This window comes from Oncorhynchus clarkii, chromosome 8 (assembly GCF_045791955.1).
Source record: "Oncorhynchus clarkii lewisi isolate Uvic-CL-2024 chromosome 8, UVic_Ocla_1.0, whole genome shotgun sequence".
NCBI lineage: Eukaryota > Metazoa > Chordata > Actinopteri > Salmoniformes > Salmonidae > Oncorhynchus > Oncorhynchus clarkii.
The window spans coordinates 27192265-27217946 of NC_092154.1; the positions used below are offsets into that span (position 1 = coordinate 27192265).

Genomic DNA, 25682 nt, shown 5'->3' on the forward strand with positions numbered 1-25682 from the left:
GTTTGAGCACTTTCATTGGGCAGGAGAATTAAAGTTGCAATAAGGTTTGTAGAGGATCTTAATCATCATCAGCATCACCATCGTTACCATTACAATCAGTATTATCATCTTTGCATTACTAACCACTCCTCCCTCCTTAGAGAACCCAATCTAGCCACACTACTTCACAACTATTCTCTGCTGCCATTAGACAAGTTGAGAGCCCTGCCAAGTTGAGATCCCTGTAACGTCTAATGTGGCCATGCGTATCTATCAGTATCTGTATATGTATCTGTGTTTGTTACTGTATCTATCTGTAACTGTGGCTGTATATGTATCTATCAGTATCTGTATATGTACATGTATCTGTGTTTGTTACTGTATCTGTATCTATCTGTAACTGTGGCTGTATATGTATCTATCAGTATCTGTATATGTATCTGTGTCTATATTTGTATTTGTATCAGTATCTGTGCCTGTCTCTATGTTTGTGGCTGTATCTGTATCTATCAGTATCTGTATCTGTGTCTATATCTTTAATCTGTGTCCGTATCTGTGTCTTTGTCTATATATGTATCTGTGTCTATCAGTATCTGTGTCTGTGTCTATATTTGTATCAGTATCTGTGTCTGTCTCTGTGTTTGTGGCTGTATCTATCAGTATCTGTATCTGTGTCTATATTTTTAATCTGTGGCTTTTTGTCTATATATGTATCTGTGTCTATCAGTATCTGTGTCTGTGTCTATATTTGTATCTGTATCTATCTGTATCTGTGTCCTTATCTGTGTCTGTGTCTTTGTCTATATATGGATCTGTGTCCGTAACTATCTGTATCTTTATCTGTAACTGTGTCTATATCTGTAACTGTGTCTATATGTGTCCGTATCTGTAACTGTGTCTATATCTGTATCTGTGTCCGTATCTGTAACTGTGTCTATATCTGTATCTGTGTCTTTGTCTATATATGTATCTGTAACTATGTGTATCTTTATCTGTATCTATATATGTATCTATATATGTATCTGTATCTATATATGTACACTTCTGTGCACGCTCAGCTGTGAACACCCAGCCTGAATGCCTGTACGTTGTACGCCTCGAAATCAACACATGACGTACGATGACTCTACGCCCCACACACACACACACACACACACACACACACACACACACACACACACACACACACACACACACACACACACACACACACACACACACACACACACACACACACACACACACACACACACACACACACCAGAAATAGGCTAATTAGAATAGACTGTTTCACTGTTCCACACAGCCTACTATTAAGTAAGACTAGCAACCAAAACTGCGGATTATAGTAGTGGGTTCATACTTAGCACAGAGTGAATTGATGCTTAAAGCAACAATGACCATTCTCTTCCTTCTATTTCTAGATAAGATTCATTCTTAAAGGGGGGTGGACAGACCAGCTATATGTGATGAAAACTGAGATGCTGAGCAAAAGCCTAAGTGTTCTTTTCATCTATTGCATCTTCGTGCTCTTTCTCAGGCCTGAGGTACACACATATGCACAGACACACTGCATCACAGTAAACATTAAGACAGGCCAGCGTAGAAACGTAGATAACAGATAACCAGCAGGGTAAAGTGTGATTTTCATTGGCACCTATCAGCCATGCAACTCCATGTCTATCTAGTCTATTTCTACATGATTGTTTCATCCGTCCTCAATGGCTAAAAGTACACACAACTAAGGATCTCCAGTAGTCTCCTCCTCTTCTTTTCTTCATCTACTATGAAAGAATTGGACAAGTGGAAGACGAATTGGACAAGTAGGCATCCACCATATTGCTTTCACCTATCCAATGTTTTCAGATCTGTGCAGATTATAGAGGAGGAGATGAGGAAAGGAAGCCACTTTAGACTTTTGAGATGTCCCCAATCTACAGTATCTGCAACTCCTCCATAACATCAGACTATTCTAAAAAGGATTGAGGAAATATTCAATGGCCTGACTGCAGATGAAAAGTGTCAGTTGGGGGTCACCAGGTAGTTTGGTCATATTTAACAAGCACTGAGATGTTGTAAGGGAGAACCACATATTTGCATTATATGACATTGGGATCATATATGTAATTAGCAGGCTATCTATACTATATATACTCATATTAAATCAGATTTGGGATCTGATTACATATTTATATGGAACTGCACTCATCTGCATCTTGTCTGAACAGTGTCTGACATATCAATATAATATCAATAGAATGATTCATATTTTGCAAGGACGCAAGTCACGGGGGTCAGTACGTCAAACACACAATGCATCTCAAATTGGGGGACACAGGTAACACACACCACGTTGTTGCCGTGGTAACAACAACTCGACAATGCAAAACTGGGCAACAGGCGTTGATGTCACCCAGGTAGAGGAGTTTCTCAGCGAAGCCGTCATTAACTCCTGATCTTTCTTTTTCTCAACTCTTTTCTCCATCGGTTTATCTTTACCTCTTTCTATCACTCTTTGGCTGTTTTTCTCTCTATTCCTATTTTACTCAGTTTTTTTCTCTACTTCTCTATCTCTATTCAGTCTTTCATTTCCTGCAGTCCATTGTGTGTGTAGAATCTCTGAATCCATCACTCATTAACACAAACAACAGCCTCTGGCAACAGAAATGCACCCCAGTAGTTATTCCCTGCTCAACAGGTACAGGGCATTGTGTTTGGGGGGGGGGGGGGGGCACGAGATCCATCCAGGCGGTGTGTGTGTGTCTTGTGTGTGTCATAGGGCAGTCAACACTTGAGCTGCTCCATCTCAGAGCACTCTGTGTCCATGTCCGAGTCGCAGAGCGAGTGGCCCGTGAGGTCACTGTCTGGTGAGATTGTGTGTGTGTGAGGAGGGCTGGCCTCGTCCTGGAAGGTGTCTGTACGGGAGTAGAGCCCCAGGTCCTGGAGTTTGGACGGGGAGTCGTCGTCCTCTGTGGTGTCATCGTAACAGAAATCCTCCAGATCAACGAACCACTCGGGCCAGAAGCGCCGGCGGATCCTCTCACAGTAAATGGCCAGGTTAATCAGCTCGCCTGGAGCGGATAGGGTGGGTCAAAGGTCAACACAAAGGCAAAGGTCAACAAGCTCAGCTGAGAATGGGTCAAAATGTGGTGTGTTATATTCAATAAAGATGGAGTCTATTCCAGTCTGATTGCTGTCAAGGTTTCTTCCTCATCACAGTTTTTTCTCGTTTTTTTTTCACATTTGACAATGTTATTTTGTGTTTCCACATCACTGCACAAACAACACAAAAACAAAACATCCACTATACAACACATTCCCCAAGGTGATCAACATATGATTTCCAAATTTCCTTAAACACTTCTGTTTTTTTTTTAAATGTTATAATATACAAAATTCAACGTTTATGTAGCTAGATTGTTCAGTCCTCCACTTTGTTATTGAGGGTAAATATGAGGCCTTCCAATTGAGGGTTCCACTTTTTTTTGCAGCAATTAGACAGATCACAAAACTTTCTCTGATATTGATCATCAATATTTACATTTCCTAACAGACATAATCGTAGAGATAGATGGATATACATTCATAGACACAATGAAATGATAGAACATGCATTATCCCAAAATGGTATCACTTTATCAGAAGACCACAGCATAGGCAATAGGGTTCCTTTGTGCTTTTTCCATATCCAACAGAGATGTGACATTTCTGGGTGCATTATATTCATTGCGGCAGGAGTGTAGTAAGTCCTATGAATTATCTTAAATTGCAGTAGTTTATGTCTTAGGTTGTAGGAGCAGGTTTTAGCATGTGCACATATCTGTGACCAAGGGTTCTCCTCAATTTCATCCTTTAGATATAGAGTTTCAAATCAACCCTTCACATAACTTGGCAAATCAACTTCTTTGGCATATGAGCTTCTTTCAGTATTTCGTCTATGCTAGATGCCTTAGGTACATCCAGATTCTGTTGACGCAATTGAATACGATTTCAGAATACGATTTATTCTGTAAGAAGTTAAAGAAATCGTCCTTGGATAATCCAAATCTGTCTTGCAGTTGATTGAAAGACAGTAGAGATCCATCATAGTACACAGGTTCAAAATGCATGATGCCACTTTGGAACCAGGACTTAAAGGTGTTGTCATTAAACACGAGACGTTGTTGCAAATAAAGGTGCCTGGCAATATTGGGTCTTTGAATGGAGAATCATTGGATTGTCCATTTTTTTCTTGGACCCGAAGTAGTGAATATATTTTAGACCCTAAGGTATTACATTTATGGCTTTGATACTCCTCCATGCAAAGGATAGTCTGCTGTCCATTGTTAAGTGAACGCAGGTGTGCAGCCCAGTAATGCATTTTCGTATGAGGTAGTCCAAGACCTCCAGCTGCATAGGGTAAGTGTAAAACAGTCAATTTGACTCTTGAGGTCTTTCCATTTTAAATAAAGTTGGAGAGCAGGCCATGTATTTTATTTAAAAAGTTGGATGGAATTGAAAATGGCAGGACCTGAAATACATCAACCTTGGTAATATATTCATTTTGGATTATGTTGACCCTACCTAACATAGAAATGGAGAGAGATCTCAGTCTCTGAACATTGGACTCAATCTTATCTAGTAAAATAAAATATTAGATTTTACATGCCTCCTCCTGATTGCATGGTATCAGTACACCTAGGTATGTCATATGCATCTTTGTTCATTTTAATAATGTACTTTCTAAGCTTGAGAAATCATAATTTGAAATGGGCATTATTTCTATTTTCTCCCAATTCGCTTTGAATCCTGATACAGCAACACATGTGTCTAACAGAAGTCAAATAAATGACAGAGAATGTTGTGGTTTAGATAAATAGTCAAATGTAATCTGCATACAATGATATCACCTGTTGATCTCCACTAATCTCTATTCCCGGATTGAGCCAAGAGTTCAAATTCATGCTAGGGGTTCTGTGGCTAAAGAAAATAAATAACTAGACAAAGGTCATCCCTGTCACGCTGCTTTGGGGGATTTGTACAATAGCTCAATCCAGGAGATAAATACCGGACCAAAACAAAACACTTTAAAGACAGCCACCAAATATGCCCATCCCACCCTATCTAATGCTTTTTCAGCATCTAATGATACTGACACTTTTGGAGCATTCAAGTTTTTAGTATGACTTATTATATTGAAAAAATGGCAGAGATTGTTTGATCTGAGTTTGATCTGAGTGAATCAACTTTTGTATTACTGTTTGTATGCGAAAATCCACATTCAAGAGGAATATTGGGCGGTAAGATCTGCATGACAATGGCTACTTTATCTTTTTTTTTAAGTAGGGTGATTTCCCTCACTGTTGCCCTAACTTGCTATTTATTTATTTTTTGGAACCAATGTAGGCCCTTTCTGGGGAGTAATGTTAACCATGACACGCAATGTGGCTTGTTGGTGAAACTCACCTTTGATGAGTTGCTCTGGCCTTGTGCCCGGCAGGGTCCACATGGCAGGGGCTAGATGGCTGAACACAGTGGCATCCACCATAGACAGCTTAGGACCCATCAGGTACTTCTTATCACCTACCCAGAAAAACACCAAGAATCAGGGGGCGAGAAGAATGTTGTATGGAAACAAGGGACGGGGGTAAAATTTTGACTGGAAATTAGTCCTCATGGTGTAGTATCCTATTTTCTCCAGAAGAGGACAGAATTGTACAATGTATCTTGTTATAAAAAGGATGCTCCTTTAAGCACTTGAAACTGGCCATAGTACTGTAAACCCAAGTAAGTTAATTAAACCACAATGGAACCTACAGCTGGCCTTAGCCCTAGTTATGAGATTTGGCTTGTAAGGCTTGTAAGGCTGCAGACTGTACCTTGTGAAATGAGATGGGGATGATGATCTGTAGGATTGTGATTTTAATGATTATCTACAGTATACCCTCACCCTACCGAGTAGGGTGGCCAGCGTCCGCATGTCCTTCTCCATTAGAGCGTAGACCTCCTCCCTGGTAAATCGTCCAATCCCGTGGCCGTACATCTCCCTCTTCACGATGCTGCCAGTCAGGCGACTCAGGATCCACTTGAGTAGGTCACTCAGTGGCCCACTCACTGCCAGCATCTTCTGGGTCTCCTCCAGGTTGTCCACCCACTGACAGTACGCTATGGTCCTGTCATCACACACAGACGTGATGTTCGTTAGGTCAACAGTATCTCAAATCCATACGCTGATAAAGTGTGGTCCCGATGGCACAGTTGGTTGGAGCATGGAGTTTGCAACACCAGGGTTGTGAGTTTCAAGGGACAGATGTAATGGTTTGCGACCCAATCACATTCACTAGTTTATCATCCTATCCCTCAGTATCAAATAAATTAGGTCTCCCAACAGAGCAGCATCTAGTGGATGTCTTGCTGTAGTGTCAGGAAGTGTCTCACCAGTAGAAGTGTTCCTCCACCATCTTGGTGACAGCCTGGGACACAGCCTTCTCCGGGGGACTGAGGTTCCTGTTGAGGCTCACGCCCAGCTTCTCCTCCAGGAAGTCGATGATAAACTCTGTACCAGACACCTGCTCCTGGTTGTACTCTATCCATGGCATCTTCCCCTGGGGAGACAGCTTCCCATCAAAGTAGTTCTGCATGACAGAGGGAGAGAGAGAAAGGAAAGAGGAAGAAGGAATTTCAATGGTCAGTTACTCTTCAATAGAAAATGACACAATGTTAGTTACATCAAATAATTCAACTAAGCACCAACCCAAACATCACTCTCTCTTTCTCTGTCTCTCTCCCCCTCCCCATCTCTCTCTCACACACAAACACACACACACACACACACACACACACCTGGTAGGGCAGGTCCACCATGCGCAGGTAGGTCTCTATCTTGAGGCAGAAGGGGGAGAGAGATGGGACACCACTCTTTGGCCTGGAGAACTGGTGGAGGATGATGGTGTCTTTAGAGTTCAGCTCCTGTTCTTTCCTATGAACCAGCCAGAGCAAGGCAGTTTGAGCTCCACATTCTAATCACTCATTCTTATACATTTCATTGAAAGCAACTTACGGTTGGTTAGTGCATATATTCATTAAATATGTGTGCAGGCCTCCCGAGTGGCTCAGCGGTCAAAGGCACTACATCACAGGGCTAGAGGCGACACTACAGACCCGGGTTCGATCCCGGGATGTGTCGCTACTGCGACACCCATGAGGCAACTGGCCCAGCGTCGTCTGGGTTAGGGGAGGGTTTGGCCAGCTGGGATGTCCTTGTCCCATCGCGCAACTCCTTGCTGGCGACACACTTTGGTCGCCAGCTGTATGGTGTTTCCTACGACACATTGGTGCGGCTGGCTTCCGGGTTAAGCAAGCAGTGTCTCAAGAAGCAGTGTGGCTTGGCAGGTCGTGTTTTGGAGGACACATGGCTCTCGAACTTCACCTCTCCCGAGTCCATACGGGAGATGGTAGTTGCAGTCTTGAACTAATTGGAAAAAATAAATGTGTGGGAATCAAACCCTCAACTCTGAAGTAGCAGTGCAAATGATGTCCCAATTCAAACACACTGTACATTATTTTAAAATCTCTGGATATCTGGATCCCCTAGTAGGCTATAGTGCACCCATGACACTTCCACACTTTTACATACATCTGGAGTTGATTATAGGCGAATGATCAAATTGTACTTTGAAAATAATCAAGGAAATGTTCTTAGATCTTACACAACAATCTCAGGTGCTACAGTAGATCCCATTTTACAGCTATCTATCATAGAGATCTTTGCACAATACCCATGCTGAAACTTTCCTCGGGCAAGGGCGCCATTGCCACCGGGACACTACAATGTCAAAACGAGTAGGACACAGCCAAGTGAAATATTGCAATACATTATCATGGTCACTGTAGCTGATCCTATTACACGTTCGTACTGACCAACATAGTCACAAATAGGGGGCTTATTAAATGAAAAAAGTTGAAAGGGAGTTGTTTACAGGTAGCCTACTACTTTGAAGGCGCTGAAACACTAGGACCGCATGTTCTGAAATACTGAGGAGCTGTCCATTTAGCAGTGGTGCTGAAATGCCCACATACATCAAAAAACAAACGTATTGATCCAGTTATCTATAGAATGCAAAGCACTTCGGTGTAATGACATATAGGGAAAGTAAATGAGACAGTAACTACTTAGAGATCGATTTAAAATGGGTCTCTAAGATAGAGTACAGGCGGTGCAAAAAGAAGAGCTATGAGAAAACACACAGTGCTAGCCACATGTAAAATAATAATAATAATAATAATAAAATAAAAAACAAGACAGTCAATCAAAATGCCCTTCTGTGTATACAACAACAAGCTTTAGGCCACAATGATTTCTATTGGTGTGAAGTCAATTCAACTCGAATCCCGCATCCATCTCTGTAAGAGTGTGTTTATCTAGCTGAGTTGGCCTTGGGGTTATCGTTGCAGGTAACCCGAGATGTTTTTTTAAGGACCGCAGCGACCAAACTCAATTCCCCCAGACATTATTTCAGCTAAAATCTAGGGATTCTACTGCGAAGCTGCAGTTTTCGGTCACAGATGGTCAATTCCTGTTAGCTAATACATATCCGGGCCTGGCTTTTAGCTGTATACTTCTCTCAAGTGCGAGGTTAGTAAAGGTCATTCTATCACAACCGCAATGTTTTTCTATACTGCAAGACTCGACTCGACAGAAAACGAGAAGACATGTTTGGCTTGGGTACAGCCATCTAGCCAATATCACATGCCCTGTCATCCCATGCCCTTGAGAAATCGTAAATAAATAAAATAGTCAACCTTTGCAGCAATGAAAATGATCTTATTGTATTTACACACACATATCTCAAATACCAGGCTTCACGCTACATATGAACAAATCAATGGATGGTTTTAATTTGACATCTAGTCCTAATAGCCACAATCACTGGAATACGAAGAGGCATAACATTTGCGTGATTCATTGGTTAATTTATTTTCTTTCCATAACGCGACAAACATGGAATCTCCTTCAAGCCGTTAGGCTGCATTCATTTTGGAAGCCTACTTGATGGCGAGCAGCTCGTGCAGTAGATAGGCAGCGGCGGCAAGCAGAGCGCCCCCGGTCAGATAGAGCGTTTTCCGCCACCACGAGTCCGACCCAAGGAGCGGCATGATCCCGCCGTAGTCCTGCAGAGGGTAGGCGATGATGTACCCATACAACGAGAGCTGCTCATTGGAGCCGCACAAGCCGAAGGAGAAGCTCTGGTTCCGTCCAAGATCAACCACAAACGAGCGCGTCCAGGCGAACCCGACGCGCCAGTACATTCTCTCTCTCAGTGGCCTTTTTCTGCCTTGCTTTGGCCGGTTTTGGCTTCATCAACGGGGGCTTCATGCGTGCAAAGGGGTCGTTGCGATGCGGGATGCAAGGAAGAAAGGGATAGGGGCCATCTCGCCTGGCGGTTGTCCCGTCCCCGCTGCGGGGTCGGTATCCTCCGCAGCCGATCGTCGCCGCTCTCTCACTCTGCCGCGGATAAGTGACGTCACGATAGCTGTACCTTTGAAACTCTGTTTTTGCGATCAGTTGGGCAATAGCATAGGCTACTCAATGGCAATAGCATAGGCTACTCTACTAAAGACATATAGGCCTAACTATTGTATGGTGGTGTAGCCTATGACTTTTATTTGTTGCAAGATGATCAGTAGTTCTAGAAACTTTTAGACCATTACAAAATTAAATCCAGGCAACACTAGAATGTAGGGTAGCCTATACAACTGAGTTAGCCTCGTATCGTAGGCCTAAAACCATCCTGAAGTCTCGCGAGTTTATAGTCGGTTTCGCTTTACCTATTAATTAATGTATTTATTTTTGGATTATGTCTGTATTGTTTGGCATTACTTCACTTTGGAGCTAGAAACACAAGCATTACGCTGCACCCATGATAATATTTGCAAATATGTGTACCGTCCAATAAACATTGATTTGAATATTTTGAGTGAAGTGAAGCGAAACGAGAACGGGTCGGTCAGGATGGTCATGCGTCAGGCAACAGCTGAATGCCCCTGAAACACAAATAATATAAACACATTCAGTCGTGCAAAGAAGGAGCTATAGCTGCATCAACCCATTTGGTTACTGCAATATTCATTTTATTACCACAATAGATTTTCAAAAAGAAATACAGTTCAAGTAATAGCCAATCCTTGATAAACCACACATTTTCATGTTGTGTTTCTATAGAGACAGGGGGAAAACCTTAGTAGGCTAATCCCAGTCAGTCAAGTAAACACATATGATACATGATGGAGCCTGTAAAGGGGAAGGGAACTCTGAGGCAAAAGGCTGTATCTCAATAGTCTAAAAGCTGGATTCTTGCTCTCCTTTATCTTTCATGACTTGCAAACAGCCAGTATGTGAAAGTAATATGGAGCACAACCACCAACAGCCTGATTTAATCTAGATTTACTTCGCATCAGTGTATATGAAGCAACCGATAACAAGGAGAGGAATTCACTTCGGACTATTGGGATGCACCCAAAGGGACCACTAATATATACACCCCTCCCAAAAAAACTAACAAAAAACATCACTTCCCTGCAATAGGACAGTGTGCTCGTAAGTCTTATTACCTTGATAAACAGCTTATTTTGTAAGGCATTCAAGCACCCAGTTCTGGACACAGATGAACACGTACATATCAGAGAAACCAAGAGAAACAACCTCTCACACACACAACTCCCACTGTATTACTGTACAGAAAATATATCAATATCTACAAGTAAATATGCACACAAACGTATTGTGACACTTCAATTTGATTAAATACGTGGTACATGCAGACAGAAAACATTGGACCCTGGCTTGTGTAGGACTGATTCAATATGTAATCAAGAACACACAGCTAAAAATCCACCTGCCTTCCCCACCAAAAATGTGGTCCTAACAATTCTCCACATAAAAAAAGCAGAATAAAAAATAAAACGTTTTTTGTTGCAGGCTAATTACATCATGATAGTAAACACATTTGAGCAGTTTTACTTGAAGCAGACAGCAAATACATTTCATGATTTCTACCCAAGCAAATTTGACCAATCAAGTAAAACACAAACGATGAAATGAAAGACATGAGTAAAGCTATTTACAAAGGCTGGAGATGTAACAGGTAATGAAGACACTTGAATCTAGCGGGTATACCCCCAGAAATTCCATTCTCCCCCATGACTTCACCTGCTAAGCTCTGTAACCAATCAACGTAGATCTTAGATAACAGGACATCCAATCGGGTCACACAATCGAACAGACTTACATTCTTTCAGAACGCATCTCAAACAGTACAGGGTCCAGTCATCTTAGCGATACCAGTAAAAAGGACTACTATTCTCCCTGAGGAATGAAGACACTGCCAAATGGGCAACTCACACATCACAATCACTAATGATCAAGTTCTCTGGCCCCACGGAGCTCCATATTATATGATTGTTCCCCGAGAGTGTTTCAAGGAAGTCAGGATCATCACAACTCATAGTCCCCCCCTCCCTCACTACATCCTCCTGTTTCTCACAGTTGGGTCCATAAGGTTTTGGTCGCGTTCCCCTGCTCAGACGTTGAATGCATCAACCAATGGTTGCAGTCATCAACTGTGCCAATTGGGCACTATATTGCTATAACATGTGGTTAGCTGATACATAAAATACCTATCCAGGTGTTTTAAGATCTGCCATGCGTTAGCAACACCTGGGCACAGGAACGCGCCCTTTAACTGTTGAGGGATGGAAACACAGGACTGCTGCCGCCAATTGGCTAATGCCAGCATTCCTGTGGCCATCTGATGAGTTATCATACATGAGCCGAGGTGGACGTCCCATTGCCTATGACTGGATGTAAGAGTTATTCTGGTTTCCACTGGAGCTCTGGTCATTCTCACTGGTACACAAACAAAACAGAAAACAGTTAGTTGAGACAGGAAGTGAATGGGTCATGTTAACAGTATATAGGTGGAACACTAAGGTGAGATTAGGATAGATCTCTGTACCTGTTGGGAGGCGGCTTGGGTTTAGGCATCTTGTTGAGCACTGCAGCCATTTCCTTCCTGTCGTCAAAATTCTTCCACTGGTCGTACAGCTTCAGGATGACTCGGATGATCTCCAGGATCTGAGCAGAGCATATACGTTACCGCACAGACAATCAGCTTTCCCCTCCGATTGATGTATTAATATGCCATTTGTTTTGTGTGGCCGTACCTTCTCCATGTCGACAGAGAGCTCAGCAAACCACTGCCTGGCGTCTTTCTGCTGCACCACGCAGGCAACATGCAGACATGCTGTGGATGCAGGGGGAAGAATGTGTGTAACACCTCACCTATATTTTATTGAGCTGAATATCTACTAGTAGGAAATGTGAGAGGCCTGACGGGGTGTCTTACCTAGTGCGATCATGAAGGGAGGGTAGAGCAAACAGAGGTCTGTCCTATACGTGTCATTCACTACTCTCCTGTAGAGAAATAAGACAGTGTTTCAATATTCTCATATCAAATCAATAAATGCTCCCGCAAACAAAGAAAAAAACAAACACATACCAGGCCAATGGCAGTAGCATGTCCTCCTGCCCCATGTCCTGCACATACTGCAGCAGGGGTCTGTAGGGGTGATATACTATCAAGCAGCAGTCCTGGAACACGCATGAAATCAGTTAATGAATCCATCCATCCATCAAATGGATGACATCTAGCATTGAATGTATTGTGACAGAGACAAAAACCTTCTATACTTACCATGAGCTCTAGTAGGTAGAACTCACATTCTAATACCTGTAATGAGGAAAGCAAATGAAGTGCGAACTCAGTTTAGTAAATATATCAGTGTCATAGTCTCAACTTGTATCCCTTTTCTCTCTATTATCTGGGAAGTATCTGGGAATATTTCCAGTATCTGGGAATAACAACATTCTGCTAACTGAACCCCTACAGTGTGAATAATCACCTCCTTCATTGCGCCACACCACCAGAGAATCAATAATTGTCTACAAGGTGTTAGGACAGCCCCAACGTGGTCCTGGTAACTCTGTGGAATCAGTAGATAAATAACCGGCGCTGCAATCGTATTCCACTTAGCGCCACAGCGATAGATACGCCCCGGTGAGGAGACGCAACCGACCACGGTCAAAATCACCTCCCATGGCGATGGGAGTTTTGCCATAGGCTTGTGAACACTAGTTGTGGAATGTGGCGTCTCCGTAGACGCCAACATACTGATACCTAACTACAACACACAACGTAAAGGACTCTTACTGGTGTATAAACTGTGTGGTTCGAGCACTCAATGCTGTTTGGCTGAAAGATATATGTGAAAGAGGTAAATCAGACCGTATAACACGGGTATAACTAAACATTACTTTTTACTGTTCTAATTACATTGGTAACCAGTTTATAATAGCAGTAAGGCACCTCCAGGGTTTGTGGTATATGGCCAATAAACCACGGCTAAGGGCTGTATCCAGGCACTTTGCGTTGTGTCGTGCTTAAGAACAGCCTTTTTGGCCATATACCACACCACCTTATTGCTTAAGTATAAATATTCCACACTATAGTGAGTGTGTTGCCTCAGAGATAGGTCCCACCACAATGCAACATGATCGTAACATCTAGCTACAATAATGAATTATATTCAATCATTTAACTTCATAATAAATACTACATTGTTTAGCCTAAGAACTGTTCATACATCACACCCTAAATGATTTCAACAGCAAGGTTAGGTCAGACGTACATGGTTCATTCTGTAAGGGAACTCCTTTGGGAAGGCATAGGAAAATCTTGTTTTTACTGTACAAAACAAAAACACTTGTTAGATTTGACATCAAATGAACGCAACCCATCAGAATGAATGTAGCTTTTGTACCACAGCAAGATTGTATTTGTCATCTTAAATATAAGATCATATCTAAATGGAAACGCTTCGTGTCTCCTTACTTACACACAGACGTAGCTGCAGAGATCAGACGAGTGTTTGAAACAACACCGAATTCCTGGAAGAGACAGTAACAGAAGGGCTTTGAGGATGCTGTCATGGAGTAGGATGGGGGTGAATTGCACTATCAAAGACTATGTTACAGAGCAGTTAACCCTACCAGTTAACCCTATCCCTACTCCCACACAGACTATGAAAACTGGAAAGGCAGTGGGATATCAGGCCATATATACCTCCACTTTGGAGGCAAGGAACACACATGTAGGAGCCATGAGCACTGGGTCTATACTCTTCAGGGAGTACCTGCAGAGGAAGAAATAAGAAAGAGAGAGAGAAAGAGGGGGAGAGATAGAAAGTGATTTGGAAGGGCCCAAAGCTCAGGGCTCCAGAGACCGTTTAAAAAATATATATATATGTATGCGCCTAAGTTGAAAAATGTAGGAGCACAATTAAAAATATTTGAAGTAACAAGTCCTTTTCTTTGTAGTAATGAGGAAAACATGACGGTGAAAAACTGAGCTCAGTGTATTCTCCATGGTACTCAGGGGCTGCGGTACAGTGAAATAATAATTCCAACAATTATCATCTGGGTAATTTTTTCCTAAATTACAATTCCAGGTCATACAGCAAAATATTTAGGCGCATGTGGTGGCACTGTAGATATTATACAATGCTCCCCTAGTGCCATTTATAATTAGCTGATGAATAGAACACAGTGTTGTTGTTATGAAAATGGTATAAGCACCTGGCATAGAAACGTTTGAAGTAGACGGTTGCTGTAGCAATGACCTGCTGGCGGAGCTTCAGGTGTTCCCCCAGTGCCTGGATCACTGGAACAGAACAATACGTTGAACACAAAGCACATCTAACCTCAATTGCGTCAAACAGCAACCTTACAAGACAAACAACACTGTACAGTGCACTCGGAAAGTATTCAGAAACCTCGACTTTATCCACATTGTTACATTACAGCCTTATTATAAAATAGATTAAATAAAACATTTCCCTCATCAATCTACACACAATACCCCACAATGACAAAGCAAAAACAGGTTTAGATTTATTTAGCAAATGTATTAAAAATAAAAAAAAACAGAAATTCCTTATTTATATAAGTATTCAGACCCTTTGCTATGAGCTCAGGTGCATCCTGTTTCCATTGATAATCCTTGAGCCATTTCTACAACTTGATTGGAGTCCATCTGTGATAAATTCAATTGCTTGGACATGATTTGGAAAGGCACACACCTGTCTATATAGGTTCCCACAGTTGACAGTGCATGTTAGAGCAAAAACCAAGCCATTAGGTCAAAAGATTTGTCCATAGAACTCCAAGACAGGATTGTGTCAAGGCACAGATTTGGTGAATGGTACCAAAAAATATCTGCTGCACTGAAGGTCCCCAAGAACACAGTGGCCTCCATCATTCTTAAATGAAATAAGTTTGGAACCACCAAGATTTCCTAGAGCTGGCCAAACTGAGCAATCGGGGGAGAAGGGCCTTGGTCAGGGAGGTGACCAAGATCTCGATGGTCACTCTGACAGTGCTACAGAGTTCCTCCATGGAGATGGGTGAACCTTCCAGAAGGACAACCATCTATGCAGCACTCAGGCTTTCATGGTAGAGTCGCAAGACTGAAGCCACTCCTCTGTAAAAGGCACATGACAGACCGCTTGGAGTTTGCCAAAAGACACCTCAGACCAGGAGAAACAAGATTATCTGGTCTGATGAAGTCAAGATTTAACTAATTGTCCTGAATGCAAAGCATCATGTCTGGAGGAAAACTGGCACCATCCCTACGGTGAAACATGGTGGTGGCAGCATCATGCTGTGGGGATGTTTTTCAGCGGCAGGGACTGAGAGACTAGTCAGGATCGAGGGAAAGATGAACGGAGCAAAGTACAGAAAGATCCTTGATGAAAACCTACTCCAGAGCGCTCAGGACCTCAGACTGGGGTGAAGGTTCACCTTCCAACAGGACAATGACCCTAAACACACAGTCAAGACAATACAGGACTGGCCTCAGGACAATTCACTGAATGTCTTGAGTGGCCCAGCCAGAGCCCGTTCTTGAACCTGATCAAACATCTCTGGAGAGACCTGAAAATAGCTGGGCAACGACACTCCCCATCCAACTGGACAGAGCTTGAGAGGATCTGCAAAGAAGAATGGGAGAAAACTCCCAAGCTTGTAGCATCATACCCAAGAAGACATGAGGCTGTAATCGCTACCAATGTGACATCAGTTTAAAAAAATATATATATTTCCGAAAACCTGTTTTTGCTTAGTCATTATGTGGTATTGTATGTAGAACAATTTAATACATTTTAGAATAAGGCTGTAACGTAACAAAATGTGTAAAAAGTGAAGGGGTCTTTATACTTTCTGAATGCACTGTATATACAAAAGTATGTGGACATCCCTTCAAATGAGTGAATTCGGCTCTGCCCTGCTAGAGCTGCCCACAACTTTAAGTGCTGTTATTGTGAAGTGGAAACCTTCAGGAGCAACAAAGTGGTAGGCCACAAAACCTCACAGAACGTGACCGCTGAGTGCTGAAGCGCGTAAAAATTGTCTGTCTTCAATTGCAACACTCACTACCGAGTTCCAAACTGCCTCTGGAAGCAACATCTGTACTGTTTGTCAGGAGCTACATGAAATGAGTTTCCATGGCCGAGCAGCCGCACACAAGCCTAAAGATCACCATGCTCAATGCCAAGCGCTGGCTGGAGTGGTGCAAAGGTTGCCACCATTACACTCTGGAGCAGAGGAAACTTGTTCTCTGGAGTGATGAATCACACTTCACCATTTGGCAGTCCAACGAATGCACAGTGCAAACTGTAAAGTTTGGTGGAAGAGGAATAATGGTCTGGGGCTGTTTTTCATGGTTCGGGCTAGGAACCTTAGTTCCAGTGAAGGGAAATCTTAATGTTACAGCATACAATGACATTCTAGATGATTCTGTGCTTCAAACTTTGTTTCAGCATGACAATGCCCCCGTGCACAAAGCGAGATCCATACATAAATGGTTTGTCGAGATCGGTGTGGAAGAACTTGACTGGCCTGCACAGAGCCCTGACCTCAACCCCATCGAACACCTTTGGGATGAATAGGAACGCCGACTGCTAGCCAGGCCTAATCAGTACCCAACCTCACTAATGCTGTTGTGGAAGCATGTAAGCGAGTCCCCGCAGCAATGTTCAAACTAGAGGTCGACCGATTATGATTCTTCAACGCCTATACCGATACCGGTTATTGGAGGACCAAAAAAAGCCTATACAGATTAATCGCCCAATTGTTTTTATTTATTTGTAATAATGACACTTACAACAATACTGAATGAACACTTATTTTAACTTAATATAATACATCAATAAAATCAATTTAGCTTCAAATAAATAATGAAACATGTTCAATTTGGTTTAAATAATGCAAAAACCAAGTGTTGGAGAAGTAAAAGTGCAATATGTTCCATGTAAGAAAGCTAACATTTAAGTTCCTTGCTCAGAACATGAGAACATGTGAAAGCTGGTGGTTCCTTTTAACATGTGTCTTCAATATTCCCAGGTAAGAAGTTTTAGGTTGTAGTTATTATAGAAATTATAGGACTATTTCTCTCTATACCATTTGTATTTCATTAACCTTTGACTATTAGATGTTCTTATAGGCACTTTAGTATTGCCAGTGTAACAGTATAGCTTCCGTCACTCTCCTCGCTCCTTCCCTGGGCTCGAACCAGGAACACAACGACAACAGCCACCCTCGAAGCAGCGGTACCCATGCAGAGCAAGGGGAACAACCACTCCAAATCTCAGAGCGAGTGAAGTTTGAAACGCTATTAACGCGCACCCCGCTAACTAGCTAGCCATTTCACAATGGTTACACGAGCCTAATCTCGGGAGTTGATAGGATTGAAGTCATAAACAGAGCAATGCTTGATGCACAACGAAGACCTGCTGGCAAAATGCACGAAAGTGCTGTTTGAATGAATGCTTACGAGCCTGCTGCTGCCTACCACCGCTCAGTCAGACTGTTCTATCAAATCATAGACTAAGTTATAACATAACACACAGAAATATAGGTAGGTCATTAATATGGTTAGGTAGGTCATTAATATGGTTGAATCCGAAAACTATCATCTCAAAAACAAGACGTTTATTCTTTCAGCGAAATACGGAACCGTTCCATATTTTATCTAAGGGGTGGAATCCATTAGTCTAAATATTCCTGTTACATTGCACAACCTTCAATGTTATGTCATAATTACGTAAAATTCTGGCAAATTAGGTGGCCCAAACTGTTGCATATACACTGACTCCGCGTGCAATGACCGCAAGAGAAGGTACACAATTTCCCTAGTTTAATATTGCCTGCTAACCTGGATTTCTTTTAGCTAAATATGCAGGTTTAAAAATATATACTTCTGTGTATTGATTTTAAGAAGGGCATTGGTGTTTATGGTTAGGCACACATTGGAGCACCGATACGCACCGCATCGATTAAATGCAACGCAGGACACACTAGATAAACTAGTAATATCATCAACCATGTGCAGTTAACTAGTGATTATGATTGATTGATTGTTTTTTTTATAAGATCAGTTTAATGCTAGCTAGCAACAATTTGCGTAACAGGCAGGCTCCTCGTGGAGTGCAATGTAATCAGGTGGTTAGAGCGTTGGACTAGTTAACCAGAAGGTTGCAAGATTGAATCCCCCGAGCTGACAAGGTGAAAATCTGTCGTTCTGCCCCTGAACGAGGCAGTTAACCCACCGTTCCTAGGCCGTCATTGAAAATAAGAATGTGTTCTTAACTGACTTGCCTAGTTAAATAAAGATTAAATAAAGGTGTAAAAAATAATAATTTAAAAAAAATTAAATCGGTGTCCAAAAATACCGATTTCCGATTGTTATAAAAACTTGAAAACGGCCCTAATTAATCGGCCATTCCGATTAATCAGTTGACCTCTAATTCCAACATCTAGTGGAAAGCCTTCCCAGAAGAGTGGAAGCTGTTATAGCAGCAAAGGGGGGGACCAATGCCATATTAATGTCCATAATTTTTGGAATGAGATGTTCAACAAGCTTTTGATCATGTAGTGTATGAAGAGGTAGCCTAGCGGTTAAGAGCGTTGGGCCCATAATCGAAAGGTGAATCTGTCCATGTGCCCTTGAGTAAGGCACTTAACCCTAATTGCTCCTGCTAAATGACTCAAATGTAAATATAGATCATTGTTACCGGTTATTGCTAGGAGTAGTGTCAAATGAGATTTGAGGGTAATTAATGTTGCGACATTGTACCATTTCCCTAACAGTAAAACCATTCTCCCACAAAAACAGATTTATCATAGCATATGAGTCTGATGAAATACCATTGGCAAAGAAGATCTGCAGTTTCCAGTAGTCTTCCTCAGACATGAACTTGATGTCCTTCTGACGCTCCTTCATCAGGTCCTGCTTGTCCAGGACCCACTGCAGACTAGTGAAAGAGAGACAATAAACCACAACGAGCCCTCTCATACACACAGTATCATAACAACAAAACTGCTGATAGGAAATCTGAGAGCGGTGCGTCAGAAATAAACAATAACACAAAAATGCCTTGACGACCTGCGCACAAAGTTAATGTCAGTGTGGCTACGCTGTCAAGCCAGCTCGCTAGAGGCACAAAAAAATACTTAGCTGGCTCTACAAATAAATCTCAGCATTCATATCTAGCTAATTAACACTAAGAAAAATGACCACTAAATGTTCGTCCGGTACACCAATACTGACATAATATAAGACTAGAGTGTGCGGACAAGCTGAAGTTAGGTAGCTTGCTAACTCTAGCTAGGCCCCAAATCAATGGAGTTTCTTTCCCATACATAGTCCTAATACATCACGTTCGGACAGAATACTTACTAATGCGAACTCTGCCAGAAGTTCCCAGCCATGGCTTATGAGTTGAGGTAGAAAATGTTATTTTAAATTGTCTTTATTTTTAAAGATGATACGGGACATAGAGAAGAAAGTGGTCAGCTAATAAATTTGCAGTGCAACACTCAATGCTGTTCTGACGGCGACTGGGGCGTGATGTGCTTGGGTTCCACTTAGCTGGGTCTGGGTTGCTAAATGGGTGGGAAACGCACATCTCTTGTTGTCTAATTTTGCGTGTAAATATACAATTGTTACAGTATCGATGTTGCCTAACCATCAGGGTTGGGGTCGATTATGAATTGAGTTGCAAATTGCTATTTGATTCCAATTCAATTCTTACATTTGAATGAAATAATAATTTTAATTGAATTTTAATTCAAGGAAAAATAATTTAATTAAATTAAATTCAATGTACAGGTCATTCAAATTGCTTATTTATTGTACATATCACCATAGCAATGTTTAATCTGAAATCATGTATGGCTACCAATACCATGCAGCATGAGGTTGAAAGATTTCATTTTAAAAAACTCATTCTCCTAAAACAATTACAAATAATTACAGTGGTCTGGAAATATTGTAAGATCATGTTGTGGGTTGTCTATAATAATTCATATTCCCCTTCATTTAAATAACAGAAGAAGAAAGAAAATTCCGGAATGAATTAGATCAAACACTGCAGTATGGAAGGGAACAATCCAGCATCTCATGACAAAAATACTATTAAAATCAAATCTAATTTTATTGGTCACAAACACGTGATGAGCAGATGTTATAAGGAAATAAGGTGCTTCTAGCTCTGACAGTGCAGTAATATCTAACAAGTAACATCAAACAAATTACACAACATATACAGTTGAAGTCGGAAGTTTACATACACTTAGGTTGGAGTCATTAAAACTCGTTTTTCAACCACTTCACACATTTTTTGTTAACAAACTATAGATAAGTCGGTTAGGACATCTACTTTGTGCATGACAAGTAATTCTTCCAACAATTGTTTACGGACAGATTATATCACTTATAATTCACAGTACGGTATCACAATTCCAGTGGGTCAGAAGTTTACATACACCAAGTTGACTGTGCCTTTTAACAGCTTGGAAAATTCCAGAAAATAATATCATGGCTTTAGAAGCTTCTGATACGCTAATTAACATAATTTTAGTCAATTGGAGGTGTACCTGTGGATGTATTTCAAGGCCTACCTTCAAACTCTGTGCCTCTTTGCTTGACATCATGGGAAAACCAAAAGAAATCAGCTAAGACCTCAGAAAAAAAATTGCAGACCTCCACAAGTCTGGTTCATCCTTGAGAGCAATTTCCAAATGCCTGAAGGTACCACGTTCATCTGTACAAACATTAGTACGCAAGTATGAACACCATGGGATCACGCAGCCGTCATACCGCTCAGGAAGGAGATGCGTTCTGTCTCCTAGAGATGAACGTATTTGGTGCGAAAAGTGCAAATCAATCCCAGAATAACAGCAAAGGACCTTGTGAAGATGCTGAAGGAAACAGGTACAAAAGTATCTATATCCACAGTAAAACAAGTCTTATATCGACATAACCTGAAACACCGCTCAGCAAGGAAGAAGCCACTGCTCCAAAACCGCCATAAAAAAGCCAGACTACGGTTTGCAACTGCACATGTGGACAAAGATCATACTTTTTGGAGAAATGTCCTCTGATCTGATGAAACAAAAATAGAACTGTTTGGCCATAATGACCATCGTTATGTTTGGAGGAAAAAGGGGGATGCTTGCAAACCGAAGAACACCATCCCAACCATAAAGCACGGGGGTGGCAGCATCATGTTGTGGGGGTGCTTTGCTGCAGGAGGGACTGGTGCAGTTCACAAAATAGATGGCATCATGAGGCAGGAAAATTATGTGGATATATTGAAGCAATATCTCAAGACATCAGTCAGGAAGTTAAAGTTTGGTCTCAAATGGGTCTTCCAAATGGACAATGACCCCAAGTATACTTCCAAAGTTGTGGCAAAATGGCTTAAGGACAACAAAGTCAAGGTATTGGAGTGGCCATCACAAAGCCCTGACCTCAATCCTATAGAAAATGTGTGGGCAGAACTGAAAAAGCGTGTGTGAGAGAGGAGGCCTACAAACCTGACTCAGGTACACCAGCTCTGTCAGGAGGAATGGGCCAGAATTCCTCCAACTTATTGTGGGAAGCTTGTGGGAAGCTACCTGAAACATTTGACCCAAGATAAACAATTTAAAGGCAATGCTACCAATTACTAATTGAGTGTATGTAAACTTCTGACCCCCTGGGAATGTGATGAAAGAAATAAAAGCTGTAAAGTAAATAATTATCTCTACTATTATTCTGACATTTCACATTCTTAAAATAAAGTTGTGATCCTAACTGACCTAAGACGGGGAATTATTATTAGGGTTAAATGTCAGGAATTGTGAAAACTGAGTTTATATGTATTTGGCTAAGGTGTATGTAAACTTCCGACTTCAACTGTACATATGAGATGAGTAATGCCAGACAAGTGACTAGTGTTCCATTCCTTAAAGTGGCCAGTGAATCACAGTGAGTCTGTGCTTATAGGCAGCAGCCTCTAATGTGCTAGTGATGGCTGTTTAACAGTTTGATGACCTTGAGATAGAAGCTGTTTTTCAGTCTCTCGGTCCCAGCTTTGACGCACCTGTACTGACCTCGCCTTCTGGATGATAGCGGGGTGAACAGGCAGTGGCTCAGGTGGTTGATGTCCTTGATGATCTTTTTGGCCTTCCTGTGACATTGGGTGCTGTAGGTGTCGTGGAGGGCGGGTAGTTTGCTCCCGGTAATGCGTTGAGCAGACGCACCACTCTCTGGAGAGCCTTGCGGTTACGGGCGCTGCAGTTGCCGTACCAGGCGGTGATACAGAACCAACAGGATGCTTTCAATTTTGCCAAATTTCTTTAGCCTCCTGAGGTTGAGGATGCTCTGTTGGGCCTTCTTCACCACACTGTGTGTGTGGGTGGTACATTTCAGTTTGTCAGTGATGTGTACAGCAAGGAACTTGTTCGTGGACAACCCTCTATCTACATCTACGGGACTGTGGTCCCGTCGATGTAAATAGAGGGTTGTCCACGAACATCTCCTTTGTTTTGTTGATGTTGAGTGACAGGTTGTTTTCCAGGCACCATACTCCCAGATTCCTCACCTCCTCCCTGTAGGTGGTCTCGTCATCATTGGTATTCAAGTCTACTACTGTTGCGTCGTCTGCAAACTTGATGATTGAGTTGGGGGCATGATTGGCCACGCAGTCATGGATGAACAGGGAGTACAGGACGGGGCTGAGCATGCACCCTTGTGGGGCCCAGTGTTGAGGATTAGCGGAGTGGAGGTGATATTTCCTACCTTCACCACCTGGGGGTGGCCCGTCAGGAAGTCCAGGACCCAGTTGCACAGGGCGGTGTTCAGATCCAGAGCCTCGAGCTTAATGATGAACTTGGAGGGTACTTTGGTGTTGAATGCTGAGCTATAGTCAATAAACAGCATTCTTACATAGGTATCCTCTTGTCCAGATGGGAAAGGGCAGTGATGGCAATTGCATCATCTGTGGATCTATTGGTGAGGTAAGCAAATTGAAGTGTGTCTAGGGTGATAGGTAAGGTAGATGTGATATGATCCTTGACTAGTCTCTCAAAGTACTTTATGATGACAGAATTGAGTGCTACGCGGTGATAGTCATCAAGTTCAGTTACCTTCGGCTTCTTGGGTACAAGAAAAATGGTGGACATCTTGAAACATTTAGCTTGTTTGATTGCCTTGTGGAGTGAAAATGTGGTGGTTCGTGCTTTCAGTTTTGCGCGAATGCTACCATCTATCCACGGTTCCTGGTTAGGGTAGATTTTAATAGTCAGTTATAAACTCAGTCGCCGTATCCGTGCATGCGTCTAGATTATTTTCGCAAGATAGCCGGAACATATCCCAGTCCACGTGATCAAAACAATCCTGAAGCTTGGATTCCGATTAGTCAGACCAGCGTTGTATAGTTCTTAGCATGGGTACTTCCTGTTTGAGTTTCTGACTATAGCAGTGGTTCTCAATCCTGGTCCTGGGGACCCAAAGGGGTGCACATTTTTGTTTTTGCCCTAGCACTACACTCCTGATTCAAATCATCAAAGCCTGATGAGGAGTTGAAAGAGGAGGAAGGGAAGCGCTACTAAGGTACACAATAGTACATTTTCGTAGATAGAAGGTTCTCTTTGGTAAAAGGGGTAAATTGGTCATCAAAAAGAAAGGAGGACCAAGGCACTCTTCATATAATTAATTTAAATGGATTTATTAGTAAGGCATGTTCAATAGATACAACGTTTTTTTTTTAAACCAATGCGTTTCGGCAGCATGGCCTTCGTCAGGGAGTTGTTTATTTGAATCAGGTGTGTAGTGCTATGGCAAAAAAAAAAGTGCACCCTTTTGGGTCCCCAGGACCAGGCTTGAGAACCACTGGCCTATATGAAGGGAGGAGCAAGATGGAGTCATGTCAGACTTGCCGAAAGGAGTGCGGGGGAGGGCCTTTACCTTCTTGGGTGACCAATTCAGATTAATTGTTTAAATTAAATTCCGAAATGACCCCAACCCAACATTTGCTATGTTGTATAACGGTTTGTACTGAATGGCACGTTTCCCGAAAATGTTCTTCAACATTCTTGAACAGACTTTGATATATGTTTGCTCCGTTTTGTGGGGTCTGGTAAATTACTCAAATGTACAGGTATTTAAAGAGCAGCGGACATGCTGAAAGCTTTCTCCAACCCCCTCCCCGTTTTTGACAATATTACAGTTTATCCCTCTTGAGCGTAGCAACAAGACGTGTTGGTAGTTTAGCAACAAAACCGAGATGTGCGCAAATACGGGGCAAAACAGACCGGGTTGGCTTAGATTCTTGACAACATGTAAACTACATTTAGTCTCCAAATGTTTACACTTGTTGTGCTTACTGTGCAAATATTACATTTTTTGTACATCATTAAAATTTTTAGTTAGCTAGCTATTAAATCTTCTGCCATATTAGCATTGCCATGAAATTAGTCAAAACACCTCAAAACAAGACATGGTATCAAGAGGAAGATACAACTAACTAAAATGAGCCACCTACGATTCCACACATGGCATATTCTTGTCATTGTTGCTAGCTATCTGAGCATTCAGAATTAACAAAGCATGGCTTATGGCCACCCTCTACTGTTTTGAGGAAGTGTATATACGAGTTTGCCCACATCATTTTCGTGACGTTATCTGCAAACCCGTCTATACACTTCCTCAAAATAGTCTGAATTAATCTAAGATAAATCAAGAAATCTGTAATAAATGTTGTCATTTTTACCGAAGAGGTCTTAAACTCGCAATTTTACATCTAATGAAGAGGTTTGGTGCAGTATTTCTCAAGTGGGGAAATGTGCTTGAAAGTAGTGGTCGCTCGATGAATGACAAACGCTTCATTGAAGAATCAGGTTCAAAGTTCCCACTGCTACTAGGAGTAGTACTGTTGACCAATCACAGCCCCAAGAAAACATGTTGCGCTCACAAACAGCCAAAACGAACAAACATTTTGTAATTATTCATTTCGCGCAAACTGTTTCGCTTGGGCTTTAACCGGGTGGTGGTGTCTCTATAGAGAGCAATAGTAATGGTAATAGTCGTTTTTGGATGAAGGCCAAAAATGAGGTCTGTGGTAAACACAGACTTAAGAGAGCTCATACGTTTTGTTATATGAGGTAAGATCACTTTTTGTGAATTTTGATGCATTTATGTAATCAAAAAAGGCACGTAAAGCACAATTACAGCTGTGAGTCTCTAAGATCATTCCACACCTGGATTGTACAACATTTGCCCATTATT

The 25682-nt window shown here is 41.9% G+C and overlaps 2 protein-coding genes across 2 annotated transcripts; both read right to left on the reverse strand.

Annotated features, from left to right (window-relative positions):
• Window positions 1-932: 932 nt before the first annotated feature.
• Window positions 933-9474, reverse strand: LOC139415211 (failed axon connections homolog). Its single transcript, XM_071163114.1, has 6 exons — window positions 9008-9474; window positions 6802-6937; window positions 6397-6593; window positions 5914-6131; window positions 5425-5541; window positions 933-3050 (listed from the first exon to the last, which is right to left on the reverse strand). The coding sequence occupies exons 1-6, from the start codon at window positions 9265-9267 to the stop codon at window positions 2764-2766; spliced, it is 1215 nt and encodes a 404-aa protein (XP_071019215.1). The 5' UTR covers window positions 9268-9474; the 3' UTR covers window positions 933-2763.
• Window positions 9475-10041: 567 nt separating this feature from the next.
• On the reverse strand, window positions 10042-19981 carry LOC139415212 (cyclin-C-like). The gene is made up of 12 exons (XM_071163115.1): window positions 19809-19981; window positions 19277-19383; window positions 14651-14735; window positions 14139-14208; window positions 13912-13963; window positions 13705-13760; window positions 12711-12746; window positions 12516-12607; window positions 12363-12430; window positions 12181-12260; window positions 11973-12091; window positions 10042-11863 (listed from the first exon to the last, which is right to left on the reverse strand). The coding sequence occupies exons 1-12, from the start codon at window positions 19838-19840 to the stop codon at window positions 11809-11811; spliced, it is 852 nt and encodes a 283-aa protein (XP_071019216.1). The 5' UTR covers window positions 19841-19981; the 3' UTR covers window positions 10042-11808.
• Window positions 19982-25682: the final 5701 nt, after the last annotated feature.